Source organism: Endocarpon pusillum (assembly GCF_000464535.1).
Source record: "Endocarpon pusillum Z07020 unplaced genomic scaffold scaffold5524, whole genome shotgun sequence".
Taxonomy (NCBI): Eukaryota; Fungi; Ascomycota; class Eurotiomycetes; order Verrucariales; family Verrucariaceae; genus Endocarpon; species Endocarpon pusillum.
In genome coordinates, this window is record NW_006916522.1 from 230,316 (window position 1) to 249,246 (window position 18,931).

At 49.2% G+C, this 18,931-nt stretch overlaps 7 protein-coding genes across 7 annotated transcripts; 2 read left to right on the forward strand and 5 right to left on the reverse strand.

The window, feature by feature from the left end:
* Nucleotides 1-111: 111 nt before the first annotated feature.
* EPUS_03685 (uncharacterized protein) lies at nucleotides 112-1,235 on the forward strand (the record flags this gene model as incomplete). Its single annotated transcript, XM_007806532.1, has 3 exons — nucleotides 112-156; nucleotides 214-345; nucleotides 402-1,235. 3 exons carry the CDS (start codon nucleotides 112-114, stop codon nucleotides 1,233-1,235), a joined length of 1,011 nt encoding a protein of 336 aa, XP_007804723.1.
* A 564-nt stretch (nucleotides 1,236-1,799) lies between these two features.
* EPUS_03686 (uncharacterized protein) lies at nucleotides 1,800-3,239 on the reverse strand (the record flags this gene model as incomplete). The annotated part of the gene is made up of 2 exons (XM_007806533.1): nucleotides 1,800-2,368; nucleotides 2,420-3,239. The coding sequence occupies 2 exons, from the start codon at nucleotides 3,237-3,239 to the stop codon at nucleotides 1,800-1,802; spliced, it is 1,389 nt and encodes a 462-aa protein (XP_007804724.1).
* Nucleotides 3,240-3,595: 356 nt separating this feature from the next.
* Nucleotides 3,596-5,563, forward strand: EPUS_03687 (uncharacterized protein; the record flags this gene model as incomplete). Its single annotated transcript, XM_007806534.1, has 7 exons — nucleotides 3,596-3,662; nucleotides 3,717-3,757; nucleotides 3,808-4,764; nucleotides 4,827-5,008; nucleotides 5,058-5,118; nucleotides 5,166-5,313; nucleotides 5,364-5,563. 7 exons carry the CDS (start codon nucleotides 3,596-3,598, stop codon nucleotides 5,561-5,563), a joined length of 1,656 nt encoding a protein of 551 aa, XP_007804725.1.
* Nucleotides 5,564-5,899: 336 nt separating this feature from the next.
* EPUS_03688 (uncharacterized protein) lies at nucleotides 5,900-7,092 on the reverse strand (the record flags this gene model as incomplete). The annotated part of the gene is made up of 5 exons (XM_007806535.1): nucleotides 5,900-6,414; nucleotides 6,536-6,660; nucleotides 6,713-6,840; nucleotides 6,893-7,026; nucleotides 7,080-7,092. The coding sequence occupies 5 exons, from the start codon at nucleotides 7,090-7,092 to the stop codon at nucleotides 5,900-5,902; spliced, it is 915 nt and encodes a 304-aa protein (XP_007804726.1).
* A 1,873-nt stretch (nucleotides 7,093-8,965) lies between these two features.
* Nucleotides 8,966-9,538, reverse strand: EPUS_03689 (uncharacterized protein; the record flags this gene model as incomplete). Its single annotated transcript, XM_007806536.1, has 1 exon — nucleotides 8,966-9,538. One exon carries the CDS (start codon nucleotides 9,536-9,538, stop codon nucleotides 8,966-8,968), a length of 573 nt encoding a protein of 190 aa, XP_007804727.1.
* A 1,181-nt stretch (nucleotides 9,539-10,719) lies between these two features.
* On the reverse strand, nucleotides 10,720-15,031 carry EPUS_03690 (uncharacterized protein; the record flags this gene model as incomplete). Its single annotated transcript, XM_007806537.1, has 8 exons — nucleotides 10,720-11,212; nucleotides 11,313-11,805; nucleotides 11,883-12,318; nucleotides 12,415-12,583; nucleotides 13,266-13,862; nucleotides 13,923-14,669; nucleotides 14,726-14,783; nucleotides 14,845-15,031. The coding sequence occupies 8 exons, from the start codon at nucleotides 15,029-15,031 to the stop codon at nucleotides 10,720-10,722; spliced, it is 3,180 nt and encodes a 1,059-aa protein (XP_007804728.1).
* A 920-nt stretch (nucleotides 15,032-15,951) lies between these two features.
* On the reverse strand, nucleotides 15,952-17,641 carry EPUS_03691 (uncharacterized protein; the record flags this gene model as incomplete). Its single annotated transcript, XM_007806538.1, has 4 exons — nucleotides 15,952-15,978; nucleotides 16,030-16,855; nucleotides 16,909-17,364; nucleotides 17,430-17,641. 4 exons carry the CDS (start codon nucleotides 17,639-17,641, stop codon nucleotides 15,952-15,954), a joined length of 1,521 nt encoding a protein of 506 aa, XP_007804729.1.
* Nucleotides 17,642-18,931: the final 1,290 nt, after the last annotated feature.

The following is an 18,931-nucleotide window of genomic DNA, read 5'->3' on the forward strand; positions in this document are numbered from 1 at the left end:
GAAAAAGGCCAATAGGCCCTCTCACAGCTTGACAGCCAGTGTTGGTGGACTTGGGTGTGTTTCTAGTTGCCTCCAACCCCACATACAATCACCAGCTTTTGCTCAAGCAAGATGAGTTTCTTCTTTGGGAAGAACAGATTCCCGGTCAATGGCAGGGTAGGATGGTCCATACATCCATAAGTCCACGACTTCCAAGCTAATACTTAGGCACAGACGGTCCTCATCACGGGCGGCTCGTCAGGCATGGGCCGAAGCGTAGGTCGCCAGCTTGCGGAAAAAGGTGCCAATGTAATCATCGTTGCAAGAGACGTTGCGAAGCTGCGTGAAGCCGTCTCATACATCCGCGTTAGTGCCCGTGTTACTCCCATACCCGTGGTCTTCAACCAACAGTCAAACTCCAGGAAGGAGCAGCTTCTCCAAAGACTCAACGATTCTACTACATAAGCGGCGACCTCACCACCGCCTCTGAGTCTGTGCGCATAATTTCCTCAGCTACAGCATTCAACAAGGACGCTCCACCCGACATCGTCTGGTGCTGTGCCGGCAGCTCCTATCCGACTCTCTTCGTTGATACCCCGGTCGCTGAGCTAAAGAACCAGATGGACTCCAATTACTTATCAGCTGCCTATATGGCACACGCGACACTTCAGGCGTGGCTAAAAGCCCCTTCCGAAGCCAAATCCTATAGCTCTAGCCCTGGTATTCTGCCAGAACGACATCTCATCTTCACCGCCTCTTTTCTCTCCTTTTTCACCATCGCTGGTTACGGCCCGTACTCACCCAGCAAAGCTGCACTCCGCTCCCTCTCCGACACCCTCTCTCAAGAGATGAACCTCTACGCTTCAGCTCTCCCTAATAAACCCAAGGTACGCATCCACACTATCTTTCCCGCCACCATTTTCACCGAGTCCTACGCCGCCGAAAACCGCGTCAAATCCGACCTCACCAAAAAGCTCGAGGAAGGCGACCCGGGTCAGACCGCGGATGAGGTGGCAAGGAGAAGTATCGCAAGGTTGGAAAAAGGCGACGAGTTGGTGCCGACAACGTTCTTGACGAGGCTGGTTATGACGAGCGTATTGGGTGGAAGTATCAGAAATGGCTGGGCCGTGCTGGATACGATCTTGAGCTGGGTGATGAGTTTGGTCATGGTGTTTGTGAGGTGGGATACTGATGTTAAGGTCAGGAAGTGGGGCAGGGAACATGGGGCGAGTGGGATGAAGATGCCACCTCGCTGAGACTGGAGTAATGATATATCGATGTAAATGGGCCTGCTAGCTAAGAAAGCTTCTTCCAGTACAGAAATGCCCGGGATATTTAGTGGGCATAGATGGTGTGCATATACTCTACAGATGCAAGGTACACCAAAATTGGTAAGATCTTGCAAGCTGGCTGGGTTACGATCTCCCATCCTCATACATCATGATACTACTTAATTGGTGTACAGCCGAAGAAAATGCAGGCTACTGTCCCAAAATCTAGAAAAGGGTCTGTGAAAGTTGAACTCAAACATGATTTAAGAAGCATGTTCTTCGATCGAAGATCGAGGGCCGACAACGGAAATTGACCAGCGGCAAGCTTCAGTGCTGCTCATCACGAGTACATTGTGCCATTTGACGAATGCTATGCTTTCAGCATCTTGTGTCTTCGTTGGTGACGCCCGTGCTCGTGGTGTAAGTTACCAACTTGACAAACGTTCAGAGCTACTGCTTAAAGCGGCAAGCCAAATACAGTAGTTTGACTCACCCACAGCCTCGGTACATTTGGACGCGCTACCTCACGTCTTCACGTTTTAGACAACGTCAAGCCTTCTCACCATCTCCTGTTTTGCGCTGTGCCGTTGAATCCAATTCGTCGCCTGTGATCTTCTTTGCCTTCCTTCGCCGGACCACTGGATGATCGAATCGACATAGAACCGTTGCCTTGACAAGAGTGATGCTGCGGCCACCATTTCGCCCCCTTCGCACCAGTCCTGGTTGAATCACACATAGCATTTCACCCACCCTACCATCCCGATTCGCTTTGAAGGTGTCTGAAGGGCGAATCAGCTGCGCGGTGGCCTGATCAATTACCTTGATTCCATCCATCTGCTGCCCGAGCAATGGTTCTCCAACATTGCAACATTGTTGGTATCGATAAGCTGCAGGCGAAAGGCGTACGTTCTTTGCTAAATCCGCACCTTCCTCGAAGATATTCCTCAACTCTTGCGAACGGAAACTCGCTTTTTGTTCTACAGGAAGTAACGTCTTGAGCATTTCCTCTAGCTCCGAGCATTGCTGGTGGAGATGCTTTTTGCGAACACCTTGCAAGTAGGGAGAATTCGACAAAGTGCGCTGGACTTCACTCAGCCAAAACGCAATGGCGTCCTCATCTGGCATCTATTAGTCAATTGTTGACTTGGTCACAAATGGGGAAACTATACCTCTACGTGGTTCATTGTGCTTCATTGCATTCGCCATGAAAAAAACGAACTCTTCACATTTTGAATCCAGACCTGGGAAACAGAGACTTTCTCGCAGGATTGACTGGTACACATGACGGTGGATGAGATATGTGATGATAGGGCAAGCAGCGGTCGGACACTTCTTGACCACTTCCATCAAGTGATCTCGAATTAGATATGCATGAATCAACTTCGCTGGTGTTTCTGTGGCGAAACATGCGTCCAACATGCCCAATGGATTATCATAGTCTCCGAATTGACTATCCGTCCAGTCTGAGATCGATTCGCAGAGTGTTCGATATTGCTCAGCTATCTCCGAATCCGTCAAGTGCTCGAGAGGTTGCATCTTGAAGATTCTTTCTTTGCAGTCGTCAAGGCATTTCTTCAGATGTTGAATGTCGGCTTTGGCTTGAACAAGTTCGCCATTCTTGGATTGCTCACGACGTTCATACTCTGTCAACATGTTTTGAAGTGCATCTCGCTGTTGGACAGTAGATTTGAGCTCTGCATCAGCACATCGAATATGCTCTTTGAGGTTGGCGTTCAGTTTGACTGCATGATTGAGCTCTGAGACAAGATTAAGATTACTTTCATCTATCTCAAGGAGGGAATCCTGCTGAGCAACACGGACTGCAACGCGTGAGGGCGATTGCAAATTACCAGGTGGCGAAGTGATAGAAAGAGCAGACATGGCTCTTTCCTGCGCACCGTCTGTCGTCTCTTGGGCTGGTCTGGTGGGAACTGATCCTGATCTGACACGGCGCCCAACAGTGCCACGGTCGGCGCTGCTTGTTGCCATCGTTGCCGTTCTATGATGGCTGACCGAATTTGCTCTGTGAGCCGTCATGCCCAACATGTCTGAGAATTTGGCGAACATCGAGTTGAAGAGTGAGCGTAGAAGTGGCTGTTGCAGAGTATGTATTCTGAGTTAGTTAAGATTATGATCACCCATGGGATTTTTGGTAGGTAGGGTGAGATGGAGGTGAGAGGTTGCTCAGATGATGCATGCCAACACCGCTGCCTTGTGCTAATCTCAGAAAACACCTACGAAATTGCAAGCTTGCCGCACTTTCTTTTTGAGAATAACACTTTAAAAGTACGCACTTCAGCTCCAACCCAACTTATTCCATCTTCAATTTGCCTTCCCTCTCCAAGATGACTCTCACCGTCAAAGGGTCAGCTTCACAGAGCGAGCGCAAGATATTGGTGGCTATTGACTTCGGTATGACCTTACTATTGAGTCAGCTTCATTGGAGAAACCACTTAGCTTTTCTAGGTACAACGTACTCAGGGGTTGCGTGGGCACAGACTGCAAGAGTGAGTCCGACCTGAACTCACACGCCTAGAGTTCAACTGATTTGTGATAGCCGGAGATTCAAACCACCGTCATCCAGTGGCCCGATGGCACTGATGCACTAGAAGGTGTTACAAACGACAAAGTACCTACTGAGCTCGCCTATGATGATAATGCAGGCTGCAAATGGGGATTCGAGATTCCTGAAGGCAAGCAACGGTATCAATGGTTCAAGCTCGAACTGGACCCCAAGAAGTCCAAAGAGACTTCATACCTCACTGTGGAGTATCCCGACCCAAACGCACTCCCCACAAATTACATCAAGACGGCTGAAGTTCTTTCCGTTGACTATCTTACTCATCTACGTGAGCACATCATAAAGGTTCTGAAAACAAAAGTGGGTGAAGGTGTGATTGCCTCTACGAGAATCGAGTACATCATTACTGTGCCCTCTGATGCAGCTAAATTTAGCACTCGATCTTGTGCTAAGCGTGCTGGTATGGGTGGCGACCTTCAGATTGTTTCAGAGCCCGAGGCTGCGGTCATCTACGCCCTTGATGCCATGGATCCGGAGACCTTAAAGGCTGGCGACAAATTCGTCTTGTGTGATGCAGGAGGAGGCACGGTTGATCTTATCTCTTACACCATTGAAGAACTCAAACCCGTCGTCAAGATCAGCGAGGCGGCGCCGGGCAGTGGAGCAGCTTGTGGCAGTACCTTCCTGAACCGCATTTTCCGCAGATACCTCGAAACAACCTTCTCTGATAACGATGGTTGGGACGACGATACTTTGGGGGGAGCCCTGGAGCGATTCGAGACAATTGCTAAGCGTAGGTTCAACGGCGACCAAGAAGACGTTGTAATACCGGTCCCGGGCTTGACCAATGACCGCAGCAAAGGCGTCATGCGTGGGAAGCTTACCATGTCCGCTTCGACACTCCGCAACATCTTCGAGCCCATTGTCACTACTATCACTGCGCTGGTGACATCACAGATCAGAGCTACCGGTGATGTGAAGGCTGTCCTTCTTGTCGGTGGATTTGGGTAGAGCCCATATCTACGAAGATCCATTGCCAAGGTGATCGGAGATAGCGTTCAGGTTATTCAGCCTGCGAAAGGGTGACTGCCGTGGTTCGTGGTGCTCTTATCAAAGCCCTGGCACAAGCATCTCCAGAGGCTTCCAGAATCACAATCGGATCACGGGTTGCTCGAAAAGCTTATGGCTTTGAGGTAAACGTAGCATTTGATCCGGCTAAGCACCAGCAGTCACGCAAGTATGGCTCAAGTCCCATCCGCGGTGCTTTCGCAGCTAACGTGTCGCAGATTCTGGAACGAGTGTCATGGTATGTATCGCATCAATGTGGTAGACTGGCTGGTCAAGAAAGTACGTTACGGAGCAGAAGTATTTGTGAATCAAGCTGACCACAGCAGGGCGATGCAATTAAAGAAACTGAACCTGTTGTCGTCAACTACATTGACTCGAAGATGGTTGGTTACGGCCAGCTCTCCAGCATTAGATGCAACCTCTACTCCTTCGAGTGCCCAACCAATCGCAACCCTCCTCTGCATGTAGATCAAGGTATGTGACCATTTACGACTCCAACAACTTGATGGCTGACAACCAAAAAGGCGCCAAGTTGCTCGTCACTCTGACTGCCAATCTCTCTTCGATTCCAACAAAGGAGATGCCGAAGCACACTGGTGCAGATGGTCAGACGTACTTCCACTGCAGCTTCGAGATTCGAGTCACCTTCCATTCCGCTCACACTACCTATTCTTTGTGGTACAACAACAAGTGCTACGGGGCAGTGGATGCCGAGTACGCCTGATACTCTTTCGGGCGGTCTGTAGGTCGTCCAACGTCTGCTGACATGGTTCATGCATGTGGCTTGTGCAGAGCGTGTCAGTTGTTTGTGCTTTTAGCTCCCACATTCACGATTCTCTGTACAGGGAATAGCTGATGACATGTGAAGCTTGCTTGTGGTATGAAAAGGCGCGGCTGCTTGCTTTGCAATTTGTCGTCTGAAGCAAAATTGTATATTTCAACTTCGAATAGTGCATGGCCAAGACCGATGCAACCAATCAATGCTCATTAGTGATGTCCAGGAATGAACCAATGGTAATAAGCCGCCCGGCATTGCAGCCCTCTCCTGTTATATACGTCTTTACAGCTTACTTCTTGCCACAATCATCGAGCTCCCTTTGTTCATCATATCCACCGCCTCTTTGACCATCTCATCCACGATCTCCCTGGCACTCTTTCTCTCGCTCACCACCGCAGCCGCCTGGCCCATCAGGAACGGTCTCGCATTGTCCATAGTCTCATCATCCATATCATCGCCCAACTGCTCAAAATCATGCTCCACAGGAATCGTGCCCTTCTCCGTCAGTTCCTTGATCTCGTTCGCGCGGTTCTTCTCCCAGTTCTCAATGTAGGGGTTTGTCCGCACGCGGAGAGGGCGGCCCGTGAAGATGATAGTGCGGATGTTGTCATCAAAGCCGGCGGTGCGGACGGCTTCCTGGTGGGCTTTGGGCGCGCCGGCTTCTTCGGAGAGGACGAAACGTGTACCGATCCAGACGGCTGTTGCGCCGAGCATGAGGGCCGCTGCTAGAGATTGGCCGTTGAAGAGACCTCCCGCGGCGATGCATTGAACTGGCTGCCCCGTGAGCGGAGACTTAGCTTCGGCGCACATCTTGGCGATTAGCTTTATTATTAGATAAGGACGAATAAGTAGATATATATTAATACTAGAAGTATATCAGATGTTTTGGGTGGCCGATCATGTTCATGTAAAATATACCGGCTTTGTGGAGACGGTCGACGACGGCTTTGGGCGGGACGCCGACGGCGGAGACGAATAATTTGGCGCCCGAGTCGATAATTATGGTAACTAATTCGTCGAGCTTGCCTTTGGTGTAGTCGTAGCTGGGCGGCCAATGTCAGAATGGACAAGCAAAGGGGTGGGCCTGCTGCTAACTTAGTCTTGCGCGCACTGCCGCCAACCTGCGGGATCAGAAGATCCACGCCGAATGGTGCATTCTTGTCGTGCAAAAAGCCCTTGAGCTCTGCGATCTGTTCCCGGAGCATGTCTGGTGTGTAGCCGACCTGCCGTAGGGTCAATCTGATTCTTCGGACCTTGCTTCCGCGCTGGACTCACGCCTCCAATGACCCCCAATCCTCCTGCATTGGTGACTGCCGCGGCGAGCTTTGGACCTGCTGCAACGTTCATGCCTGCAAGCAATACAGGATGCCTGATCTTGAGCATGTCGGTGACCGTAGTCTTGATTTGCTCTGCAGGAATTCGTCAGTGTATACTCAAGGGCAATTGGTAGGGTACGACCTACGAGGAGACGCCATGATCAATTGAGTTGAAATGAGGGAAAATAAACACGTGAAATAGGATGAACAGAAGTGCTGCCAGTTGATGGAAGCAGCTTGGTGGAGGAAAGAGATTATGAAGATATAAAGTAAAGAGGAGGGGGATCATGAGCGGTACTTTACAACCGACTGCGGAGAGAGTGGGAAGACTTCAAGCGGTCATCCCTCGTACCTCGGCAACTCCGCTGGATGGACGACGAGCTCCTGATAGCATAGCTGACCCCGAACCGCAACAGGTCCAGAAGTGCAACGCTCCAGATCTAATCAGAATAATTGAAGTTTGGATCACCTGCGTCAGCCGCGACTCAAATCCTTATCTAAATCATGAAGTATTCAGGCTAGGAATGAAAGATGAGAGAAAGATCTCGGAATCTTTAACTAGAAACAGAAATTAGTTAAGATGCTGGAGCCTGTGCGGGGATGATGTTGCACTTCTAGGTCGCTCACGGTACTCGAGTGTTTACGGAGTATGCCGCCCCCTGTGAGGTCCCACATCTTTGTAAGTCAACCCTCCGACAACCCCTCGATAGGACCTTTGCAAAGAAAGTGACTGAGTGCTGTGTATCATCAAGACATCTTAATCTCAAGAAAAAGCCTTGTCTACATAGTTAAGCCTGTCAAAATGCCTTCGCCAAGAGCATTTCACAACGAGAGTCATTCGGAGAAAACTAACTCTTCTGCAACATTAGTGTCAGAAATGGTGTGTCTCTGAACGTGTAAGCAAGGTGACTAGAGAAAAGGGACACATCAACCACTCCACCAAAAGGACAGCGCTCGTGGGTTTCGAATCACACTTAATTGATGTATCCCCATTGACTACTAGGAGACTGATTTCGCAAAGAAGGATCCTCCTCGCCGAAACTCATAATCATCTTCTGTATGTACTCTCTCTGTCAGTATTTCCAATCTTTAATTTTATATCATGACTTACCCAGAGCTGTGATGCTAAGGATACATATTAGTGCGTCCTCTGAGAGCAGATAAGTATGGTCGTCCATGAAATCCCAATTCAAGTTCCTGATGTGAAGCCGACCCCAATGATATTTAGCAACCTTTTAGCACATAGATTGCCTGTGCGCCCCAAAAATTAAGGAACCTACAGCTGCTGTGCAACCATCAACCAACACCACGATATTTGGACTTCCCAATCAAGAACCAGCCAAGTTTCTTCGGGGGTGCTTCATTTCTATTACGAAAGGAAAGTGGTAAAACCTTCTGAAATTGGGGCGGAGCCACAACTATCGCTTGTTACAGCTATATCTGTAAAGATCAGCTTAAAATGCGGCCCAGACTTGGTGACGATGGCCCTGGTTCTTCAACCCATCTCTTGAGAGATGTCGAAATCTGGAGGTGTTGCGACGTACTGTCATTCCTCCGCCCATGTGGGCTACACGTGTTGAAGATGCAGCCCGATCAAGGAATATACTACTGTATCGGGTCCGGGGGTTCGGAATCTCTACATTCACCCTTGCCCTGTCCCAGAAATCTAACCGAATAAGGCAATCAGCTTGGTCTCCCACGTCACCGATTTAGCTAGAAGAACCATTTTATGACCCCTGAAAGACTTTTAGAATATAGAGAAGCGCTACAGGCTTATTTTCACGTAGTTAACAAACGATTGGTGTGTGCTAACAAGTAGTGGTAGCCAGACTCGATGAAATTTCAAGAGAGAATGGAGGGTGGATTGAATTCTAACCACCCTGGGTTGTCACTAATGGATAGCTATCTGAGATCTCAATTGATCGTATTTGTACACTGCACGTTGTGAGATAGATGATGGGTAAGCAAGCCGACACGTCAAACCTCTCGAGATGCCATTCACTGCGAGTACCTGTTGTGTATCTTCACCTGTTCAACAGTTTCGCTTGTCGACGTATGCCTTCAAATCACTGGCCTGCACCTCAAACTGGCGCTGCAGACTATCCTTGATTGGCAATAGCAAGCTCGCTTGCGGCATATAATGTGTCTGCCAATGCGTGTATCTCGTTTTGCCGCCTGGAACGGGGTAGAAGGTGCTGACGTGCTCTGAAACGCCAATGAAGGCCTCGTTCTCGACGTTCTTCCATGCGGAGAGGAAAGGTTGGTCGACGAAAGTAACGACATCGGTGCCAGTGTTGTTGACGTCTGGCTGGAGGCCGGTGGAGTAGAATAGCACGGATAGACCTGGTGCAACGCCAGCAGGGGTGTCAACATTGTCAGGAACGTCGGCGTCGTAAATGAAGGTGTTCCATTCTTCGTATCTCCGGAAGTCAAGGATCGTGTTTGAGACCTCGCGAACTGAGGCGCAGATTTCGACTGAGGCGCAGACAGTGAAGACCGCGCCGTCAAGTCCGTAGGTGGGTGTGCTGAGGATCCCACCATTGCAGGTTACATCTCTGTATCTAAGCGGACCAGCCAGGATAAAAGGAAGAAATGCGAGCAGCATTGTCAGGTTGCGAAACGGAGACATTGTGAAGGCTGGAATAGAACGGCTTGGTGTGTGATCAGCTTTTGGGCGATTGTAACGACTTTATAATCGCCCTATACACCACTTTGTGCCTGCTATTTATCAATTCGATGTGGGGCACGGTTAACGAAGCGAGATACGATAGATTCCACATCAGCCCATACATGGCCGAGGACCGGAGGCGTGATTGAGGTTGCTCTTAGCAGACTAGAGAAATGTCAAGACGGATTAAGAATATGAACTAGATGCCCCCACGATACTGTCCCACCTACCATGTCATTGGAATTTGTGCCAAGAGCTCCACCAACTTCCTCCCCAGGTCTTGTGCGCCCATAATCGTACAGTAGCCCACGGCCCGGTTCTGCCACGTGCTTCCCACTTCGTGTGATGAAACCGTACTAGGGGAAGGATGCATAAATATTATTAGCATTACTGCTTCGGAGTGGGAGCAACTGACCTTTGAATACATTGTCGCATTCTCTTTAAGGAATATCTCTTACCCCTGGTTAGCTACGCAGATCAGTTTAGCTTGACATACCGCTTATACTGGCAGACAGTGCTTCGTAACTCCTTCTACTTGGGCCATAATGACAGAGGGATGCGGTTAACCTGGCACGGCATTGAGAACAACCTGTCTATATGGATAGCGAAGTGCTAATGAATAAGCTCGAGTTTAAGCTCGAGTTTGGGTACTCTAGTAGTTGTTGGAATTGGCCGTAAACGTACAGCCAATTCCAACAGTAGTAAATGCTGCTTCCCTTCGCAGTGCTAAGGATTTTTAGGCTGGGATGACGGGGATCTTAATTATTACTACTTAATTCCCAAGAAACTTTGTTGTAAGCATTTGAGCATTAAGCCTGAGGAGAGGGAAGCCCAGCCGAAGTGCCTAAAGCCCCTAAAAATTAGCGGCGCCCCCAACTGTCTATCAGATGCTAACTCTTATATGGAGTAGTCTCAGCTAATTTCCACGACTAAACTAGTAAGCATTAGTTAGGGTGGTATTGGTGAACACCAGAGGCTTGGCAGACTTCAATAACTTTTAGGACCTGACGTTTGGATATGATATCTCCTAATCTCGAATATACGCTCGACGCATATATCTGCATTTGTTCGTTTTCGGTCTAGAATCAATCACAAGCAAAACTTGCTAAATCCATCAGCTAACCTTGTACATCGAGCAGCTTGAAACCACCAGGCACTGCCCTCTGGAAGATTTGCTGAGGATCATATTTCTTGCTGACCTCCCGCATAAATGCGACGTTTTCAGCACCATATGCTGAGAAGACGTCTTGTTCCTTAGCGGCATATCCAATGTACTTGTGTGGATGATAGGCATCTAATTGCTTAGCTGCTGCTTCCGTGTCCTCCCATAGTTTCTTGCACAGTGCGAACATCTTTGCATCGTCTCCGTCGTCACCCCACGTGGCGGAGAGGAGCCAGATGACTAACGGCTCGGATGAGTCGGCCAGATTGAGCAGATTACCGCCTCGAGGAGCGGATTTGGAGAGCACGGCCAGGGGGAGCGGTTCTATTGAGAATGCGAAGGAGATGTTGCGGACGGTGGTGGTTTCTAGCACTGTGGCATTCCAGAGCTGGAAAGCGGCTTCAAATACTTCAACTGAGTTCTTGAAGGTCATTGTGTATGTGGCTTGCCTGACACAATAGGTTAGCCAGAACCATATGAATCCTGACCCTTATATAGTACGAGCAGTGATCATACCCTAACAAGTCAGGCAATGGAGAGGTCACTTACCTAAAACCATCTGGCGATGCAGCAGCCAGCTCATTCGTTACATCGGACAAATTCGTCTGTCGCAGCGTGCCAAAAAGTGAAGGAATTTCAGTAAATGGCTGCAACTTCGGCGACAGCTCTGGGGTGGCCTTTGCATATACCAGATTATTCAAAGCAACTGCTTGAGCGGCGTTCGCTCCAAAGCTCATCGTGCTAGAAGCATACTCGTCGTATTCCGGATCTGCCGTAAAATCATACAGCGCCTGTAATTGCTGGGTATACGTCTCAAGGGCGTAGTATTGCGTTCCTCCCCAAATTTGTCCCAGAGGTAGCGTTTCCATGTCGATACGGGTGACGACTCCAAAGTTGTTGGAACCACCCCGTAGAGCGAGAAGAAGATCATCGTTCTCGTTCTCATTGGCATTGACAATTTCGCCAGATGCCAGAACAACTTCAGCGTTAACGACATTGTCGCAGGTGAAACCGACTAAGGGGTTAAAATATGAAAGACCGCCTGTGAGAAGAAAATCGTGTTTGTCAGTATCTCTGGGCAAGAAACGATGGTGCCTCTAGCAACTCGATAAAAAATACCTCCGAGCGTCAGTCCTCCAGCACCAACTCCTGCATGTCGACCGCCTGGAACAGTCAAGTTCATCGGATCCAATATGCCATACACGTCACCCCATGTTGCACCTGGTCCGATACTTGCTATCTTGTGGTCATAGCTGACGGAGACAGTGTTCAGGGCGCTCAAGTCAAGTACGACACCTCCATTGATATTCGAAAAGCCGCTCTTGCCATGTCCACCAGAACGCACAGCAAAAGGACAGGACTGGTTCTTTCCGTTGTTCAGTGCGGTCAGAGTTCGCACAGCTGTCGCAACGTCATTTGATGTTGAAGCAACAATTACACAGGCAGGCCTCAGCTCGGTTTCCTGCTCGGCCCAGTACGAGGAGATGGAGCTGCTGTACGCCGCACTCGCGCTGATAAAGGTGCGGTCTGGGAGCTTGTCTGTGAGGACTGAGCACTATAACGGCGCGGTTAAACCGGATTCGCCATGCGAGGGAGGGAGTTTCTATTCGTGAAGCAACAGAAACCATGGGGAATCTTCGTAGATACGTACACAGTTGGCCGAACTGACTGGAGCTGAGATGCTGAGATGCGGCTGGAGCAACAGCAGCGCAAACAATGCGTGGGGCGCAGTAAGCACGTTTCTGCTCAACCCCATGGTATGAAAATGCTGGTCGCTGTGCAGTGGGATGGGCGACGCTCTCTCAATGCCTCCTAATAACCTGTATATAGGTGTTCAGGGGCAGGCAAGGAATATCTGACAGCTAGTTGGTGACCACATTCTGCTTGTAAAGCGAGGTAACTAAGTCTCTATCACAGTTTGTAAGTTTAGCCTCAGACGAATGAGCAATCTCTGTGGGTCGATAAATGGTACGCCTGATCACGGTACCGCGCGCAGCGTGATATCGGACAGCAATTTGATAAAGTTCAGTAACAGTTCATCATGATGTATGACCAATGCAGGTCCCTGCGTGCTAAATTACATGGTTTTGTTGCGAGGCATGATACTACAGTAGTGGTGCGCTTTGGGTGGATGAAATACTCGAGTACAATCCAAGCCTTCCCCACTCGCCAAATTTAGTTATAGTTTACTAACGTAGTACTACGTAATAGGGCCGGATGGCCAAGCATTGGTGGCCTACGGAGTATTACCCCACCTGATTAGCCCCTAATCAGCACCCTTGACAGGGTGACCAGCGCGAGGAGAAAAGCCATTTGTTCCTAAATTACGCACATAGCTGCAACTGACTCAGTTGCGCTGTCTCACAGAAAAGAGCATAAGACAAAAGATGATCAGCCAATCAGGACGAACTTCCCGTATTCAGTCTCTTGGTGGTGGGTACCACAAGACATAGGTTGCATAAGTAAGCGCAAGTGGAACAAACAGTGCACACAGCTGCCTACCTTTTTCCCAGGTTTCTCCGCTTAAGCTTCAGTTCAAGGCTCGAATTCTTCTTGACGCTAATGAGTCCTAGCACTGGCTTACTCTCCTCCGCCTCAGGAAATTTCTGATCAGCTGGATCGAGACTGAGGTCGAAACGATGTAGCACCATTGCGACGAAAACCATGGCTGCCTGCCCGGAGAAATGCCGCCCGGGACACTGGGACGAGCCTCCACCAAAGGCCATGTTGTATCGGCGCAACTTGGGGTCCCTCACAAATCGCTCGGCGTCGAATTCGCTTGTCTTCTCCCCAAATACCGCTTCGTTCAAGTGCATTTGCCGGTAGGGCATCATGATACGGCGGTTCTTGCGCAAAAGCTTACCTCCAATCATTATGTCTTCTGCCACGAACCGTACCGAGGAGGAGAACGCGGTTATGCGTAGCGTCTCGTCCCATACGCCGCGGAGGAGAGGACTGTTGTTCCAGATATGATCAAGATCGGTCGTTTCTCCCTTGAATGCCGGTGCAGTTTCTGCGCGGACGCGTTCCAAGAGCTCCTTGTCATAGAGCAGATATGTGAGCATCCAGAAAGCTCCCCTCGCCGTATTTGTGTTCGCCCTATAAGCATCAGTATAAGTAATTCGAGGCTATCGGATCTTATTCTCAGATGGGGCTTACCCCCAATATATCGTCATCATCATTATGGCAATGTCTCGGTTGCCGACATTCACATTCCTCATCTCCTTCTCCAGTGCTGGCGTGTACCACACTGTGTCCCGTCGATCTTCCTGGGGCGCTTCGAAATACTTCTCAATAGCGTCGACAACTTGATCCATCGGTGCGAACATTTTCTTACCTAGAAAGCGCGGATACCGAAACAATGCCTGCCAAGAGTGTTCATCGAACTCAAGGAAGACCTTCGCGAAATCTGGCTTGATCTTGCGAAGAAGGTCGCCAAAGTAAAGGTCTAGAATAGAATCCGCAACCATGTCATACAACCATCCTAAGAGCGAGACTTTGACAGAATCCTCGCTCACAAACATCACGTGTCGATCTCTCTCTGCGAGCCCATCTGCCGTGAGAGCCTTGTCGAAATAGTTGATGAACAAGGCACCAACCTCGTCGAGTAGATTGCCGCTACCCGGAAAGAGCTGGTGGATATGGAAATCGCGTGAAAGACGAGCAAGCGACTTGCCATCTGGGTTTGGATGGATTGTCTTGTGGGGATCAGTCCTTTCGTACATGCTCTGGATGGACGATTTGGAGCATCCAAAGTAATCCAGGATCTCTTGCGCGAAGATATCGAAAGATAGTGTGGTCGTATTGCGGTAGACCTCGGAGACATCTTCTGGCTTAGTGACAACATAGAACTGGAGATTGGTCAAAGTGATTGTAAATGGTTCGCGCGTGTTACCGAAGTAGAGTCTGGAAGATATTCGTCGGTAGTGTTCTTAATGGAGTTGGCCCAACGCCATACTCACCTGCCACTCGTAAATAGACCCTGCGAGTTATCAATGAAGCTTTTGAGATGTCCAACGCCTGATGATCATAAAGCTATTATTCTTGCTCAGGCGTATAAGTGTTGGTTGAGTGACCTCACCAGGAATCCAGTACGGATATTCTTTAGGCTCATTCGGCCGGAAGACCGGCACGATGGTGAATCTCACCAACCGCCATGCTAGAAGCACAACAACGGCAGAAGCGAAGATTGCAGAATAAGGATGTTGCCCGACGTTGGTTTTCAGTGAGTTTATGGCTGCCTGATCGAGTATCTTCTGAAAAGACATGTCGGAAGCGTCACACGAATTGAATACGAATGCATCTAATCAAGGAAATACACAATCTCTAGGTGCGCAAGCAACAAACATGGAGAGGGTGGTGATCGTACGCGCCGTTCCGAATAGGGCGACGGATTGACTTCAGAACATTGTGATATAAATGGCTCAGTAAACCTTCTATGCTGGCAACCTGGCTAATTTTCGTACTACCTTCCATCGTCTCTGAATGCTGCCTTGGGAGATATCTGGTACGTACTAACTTTTGCGTTACACGGCATGGTGTGGCGTCGGTCGTACAACCTCCTCGTTACGCAATATAATGCACTAGAGTGATAGAGTAAACTGTGAGTGACTATCTTCGTTCTATCCTAGCTCAACGACAAAGCAGAGCATGGAAGTTGGGGGCGCAAGGGCGCAGATCTCGTGGACGAACATGGGAGATCAGCTCACAGCTAGGAAGGCAGCTTCTGAAAGTGCTTACCTGCAGGAAGGGAAAATGGACAAATCGGATAGCGTAAGTAACACATTTCCTGCACCAGTAGCAACCCTCTTGTGTCGGTGACTTGCAGGCAGACCGTTGACTGGTCTGGACAAATGAGACAGGCGCTCTTCATGCAGAAGACCGCGAAAAAAACGGCTTTGGAGCCTATTGTGCCTTGTGCCTAAATATGCATTTGGGCGGGTTAAGGTTATTTGCTGAAATATGGTCGCTTTGGGAAGCCGATCAACTAAAATGCGGCATGTTCGGCCAGTAGGTACGCTGTGTTCCCTTGTTCCCTACAACCGGGCTAACTTACTCAAATAGTGTAAGGTCTGCAGTGAAGCACCTGTAGTAGTTCGCCTAACCCTGCAGTGTTGTTTTGTATTTGCTCCTCGGATCATACTACGTACTTGCTATATCCAGGTGGATAGTATTTCAGTTGCCTCCGCTAATACCACATAAGAGTACACATGACCTTGCACCCATGTCAGTGAAATGCTCAGGCCCCCCTCGGCACCATTCGTACCATCACCTTCTCTCTTGGACGTGCCAGCACAATCGCCATGCTGGTCTCGTCCCGACCAGGATCCTCCCACCCTCCGCTCTTTGTAATTGGCTCAACATCAAACCTTTGCACAAGCGATGCTACAATCAAGACAATGATCCTGGAAGCAAATGTACGGCCGGGGCAGAGATTTACTCCACCCCCGAAACCGCGGAAAGCGGTTGGGTGCACCTTGGCCCCATGACGCTTGTCGAAGCGGTAGGCATCAAACTCGGTAACGTTGGCACCCCACGCCTCAGTGTCAAAGTGTGCGCCGTGGTTCGGGATCAAAACATAGTTGTCACTTTTCAGTAGGAATTTCCCATCGAGCATGTGGTCCTCCATGACCATGCGGACCGCGGCGCCTGCAGTGTGATATCTTAGACTCTCCATCAAAATGGAGGATAAGGTTGGTAGCCGGTCAGCTGCAGTCAGATCCACTGCTTCGCCCAGAATAGCGTCACCCTTCTGGGATCCTAGGGCCGCTTTAGCTTCTTCTCTCACGACTTCTAGGAGCTGTGCATCGGCCAGGACATGGAAAAGAGTCCAGAACGCCGTTGGGAGGAGGTTGAGTAGAATTCCAAAGCCATTAACGGACTCAAAGCGTGCAACATCGGCTTCGGGAATGCCGTAATCTCTCAAGACCTTAGCCCTTACTTGGACGAGCTTGGAGGCCTTCTCGTCACTCTTTTGGGCAAAGAATTGGTGAAAGGCTGAGACAATTCTCTCGCGAGCTTTGTATGCTTTTCGCACGAAAATCCAGGGAGGAAGTCCTGTCAAGAAAGTAACAGTGTGATCAGAAAACTCACTTCTCCCGTCAGCATATGCATGCCTAAATATTAATGACTAGCTGGTACTCACACAAGACCTCTCTCGACCATAAGGTCTTCGTAAGGATTGTTTGGCCCATAAACTGCCCTGGACACTGCCATTGAGAAGACATGCTGTGTCCATTCCCACAAGTCGACCACGTTTTCCGTTCCGCTTGTTTCGAGAAGACGGAGTTCTTTCTCCGCTCGCTGTATTGCCTGGGCGGTCAAGGTTTCGAGATGCTCGCCGGCCATGGCCTGATGCGTCGCCTTCATGCCATCGATGACTAGACTGTTCGAGCCCTTGTCGCCTCGAGCATTGTCAAGGAGGATATCATTTGCCTTGTCGCTGATGCCACCGAGGTTTCTAGTAAGCGATGCCTCGATGAACCAGAACGACAGTACTCTTGGCAATTTCTGTATCGCTCCGATTACTTCGGGTGAATTGACAACGTAAAGGCGGCCCCCGGGCATTGCAAGACTGTATATCTTCTTTCGGTACTGGGCGCTGAACCGTCGACATGTCAGCCGGAGTCCTTCCTGGCATTGATTTGGAAACAAAGGAACACACACGTCAGCTCCGCATAGTAGGACACCCCACGTCGAATAATAAAGTAGAGATGACCAAAGTATGGAACCTTTGAAGGAATGAAGGGAGGCTCGGAGCTATGTTTCTGTATTCCAAGAACCTTCTCAATAAGGCGAGCAAGTCCAAGGAGAACAACAACGCCCACAACGAAGGGCCCAATGGTTTTGATATCGGCCATTGTCGTTGCTGGCGACATCACGAAGTGCAAAGAGTGCAAAGTGTTCTCAACCTTCAGATATCGAGCTCAATCTGCTCAACGATAGGGCTTTGCAAAGTTGTTTTTTTCAGAAAGATTATCCTCGAAGCTGGACGGCTCATATGACGACGGCGAAGCAGAAAGATGGGTCGATGTGCCCAGACCAAGGCAGGTACTATGACCTGTGTTGTGCACATTGTCAATTTCGGGCCAAAATGCCAGCAACAGACACTCTGCGGCATAGCCTTCAATGGATGCAAACCCTTGTCAATGAGTCCTGCCAATATTTGGCTATTTTTATGTAACGACTCAGTGTGTATATGCTGAACTTGAATTCTAGGCGCCACGTACATTGATCGATACGCGGTACTCACATGCCGCACTTGTGTCGAGGATGTGTGCCCAGGCACTAATGAAAGGTTATGATCCTGCTTTCATGTCACTCGATCAAAGCTAACTTACCATGTGAAAACGAAGAAAGCTATTTAAGAAACCAACATGCAGCCGCTAGTCATGCATAACATTACTTCCATACGTAAACATCTCGACTACAATTCCAGCCACGGAAATCATTACCAGTACGTAGTAACTGTAGTTGCCAGGTGTGATGTGCATGTGGGACGAACCAGGGCTGCAAGGCACACGAGACGGGACGGCGATCGTTTCAGGCAACCCGGATAGGCTAACTTCTATAAGTAATAGTACGATCACAAGATCCTCCGCGGGCTGGGCCCGCTTATCTGAGTGGGTCTCCTTACTAACTGACGTAGTCTGTACTATCGTAGTAGCACGCAGTAAGATTGGCGAGTTTGTGTTGCTTCTAGAATAGTCTACTAGTAACACAGCATTGTGAGTACTACGGTACCAGGCCTAATTTTGGTCCCCCCTTGGTCAAAATATCTTACAACCGTGTTTTTTACACACAACCCTGCCAGCACCCCTGTTACTATTTTGCACGAGTTTTGCTCATCCTGCAAAATCTGCTTATTCTACTCTGTACGCATTCTACCAATTCTACAAAGATACTAATGAGCCTGATGATAGGATGAGCTACAAGCGGCTAATCAATGCTTTATAGGATGCTGTGTCTTTTGACTACCCTGCTTCAGTGGATGCAGACGAGATATCAAGCAGTATAATGCCAATGGAATGTAGAAACTTTGATTTCACGGACTAATCTCATTTGGGCTATTTCGTGGGCGTCTATACTTAATTCTACATAGTATGTTTTGTACTGATACTAACGTTTTCAGCAGGGGGGGTTACAAAATTAGGCCTGGTACCGTAGTA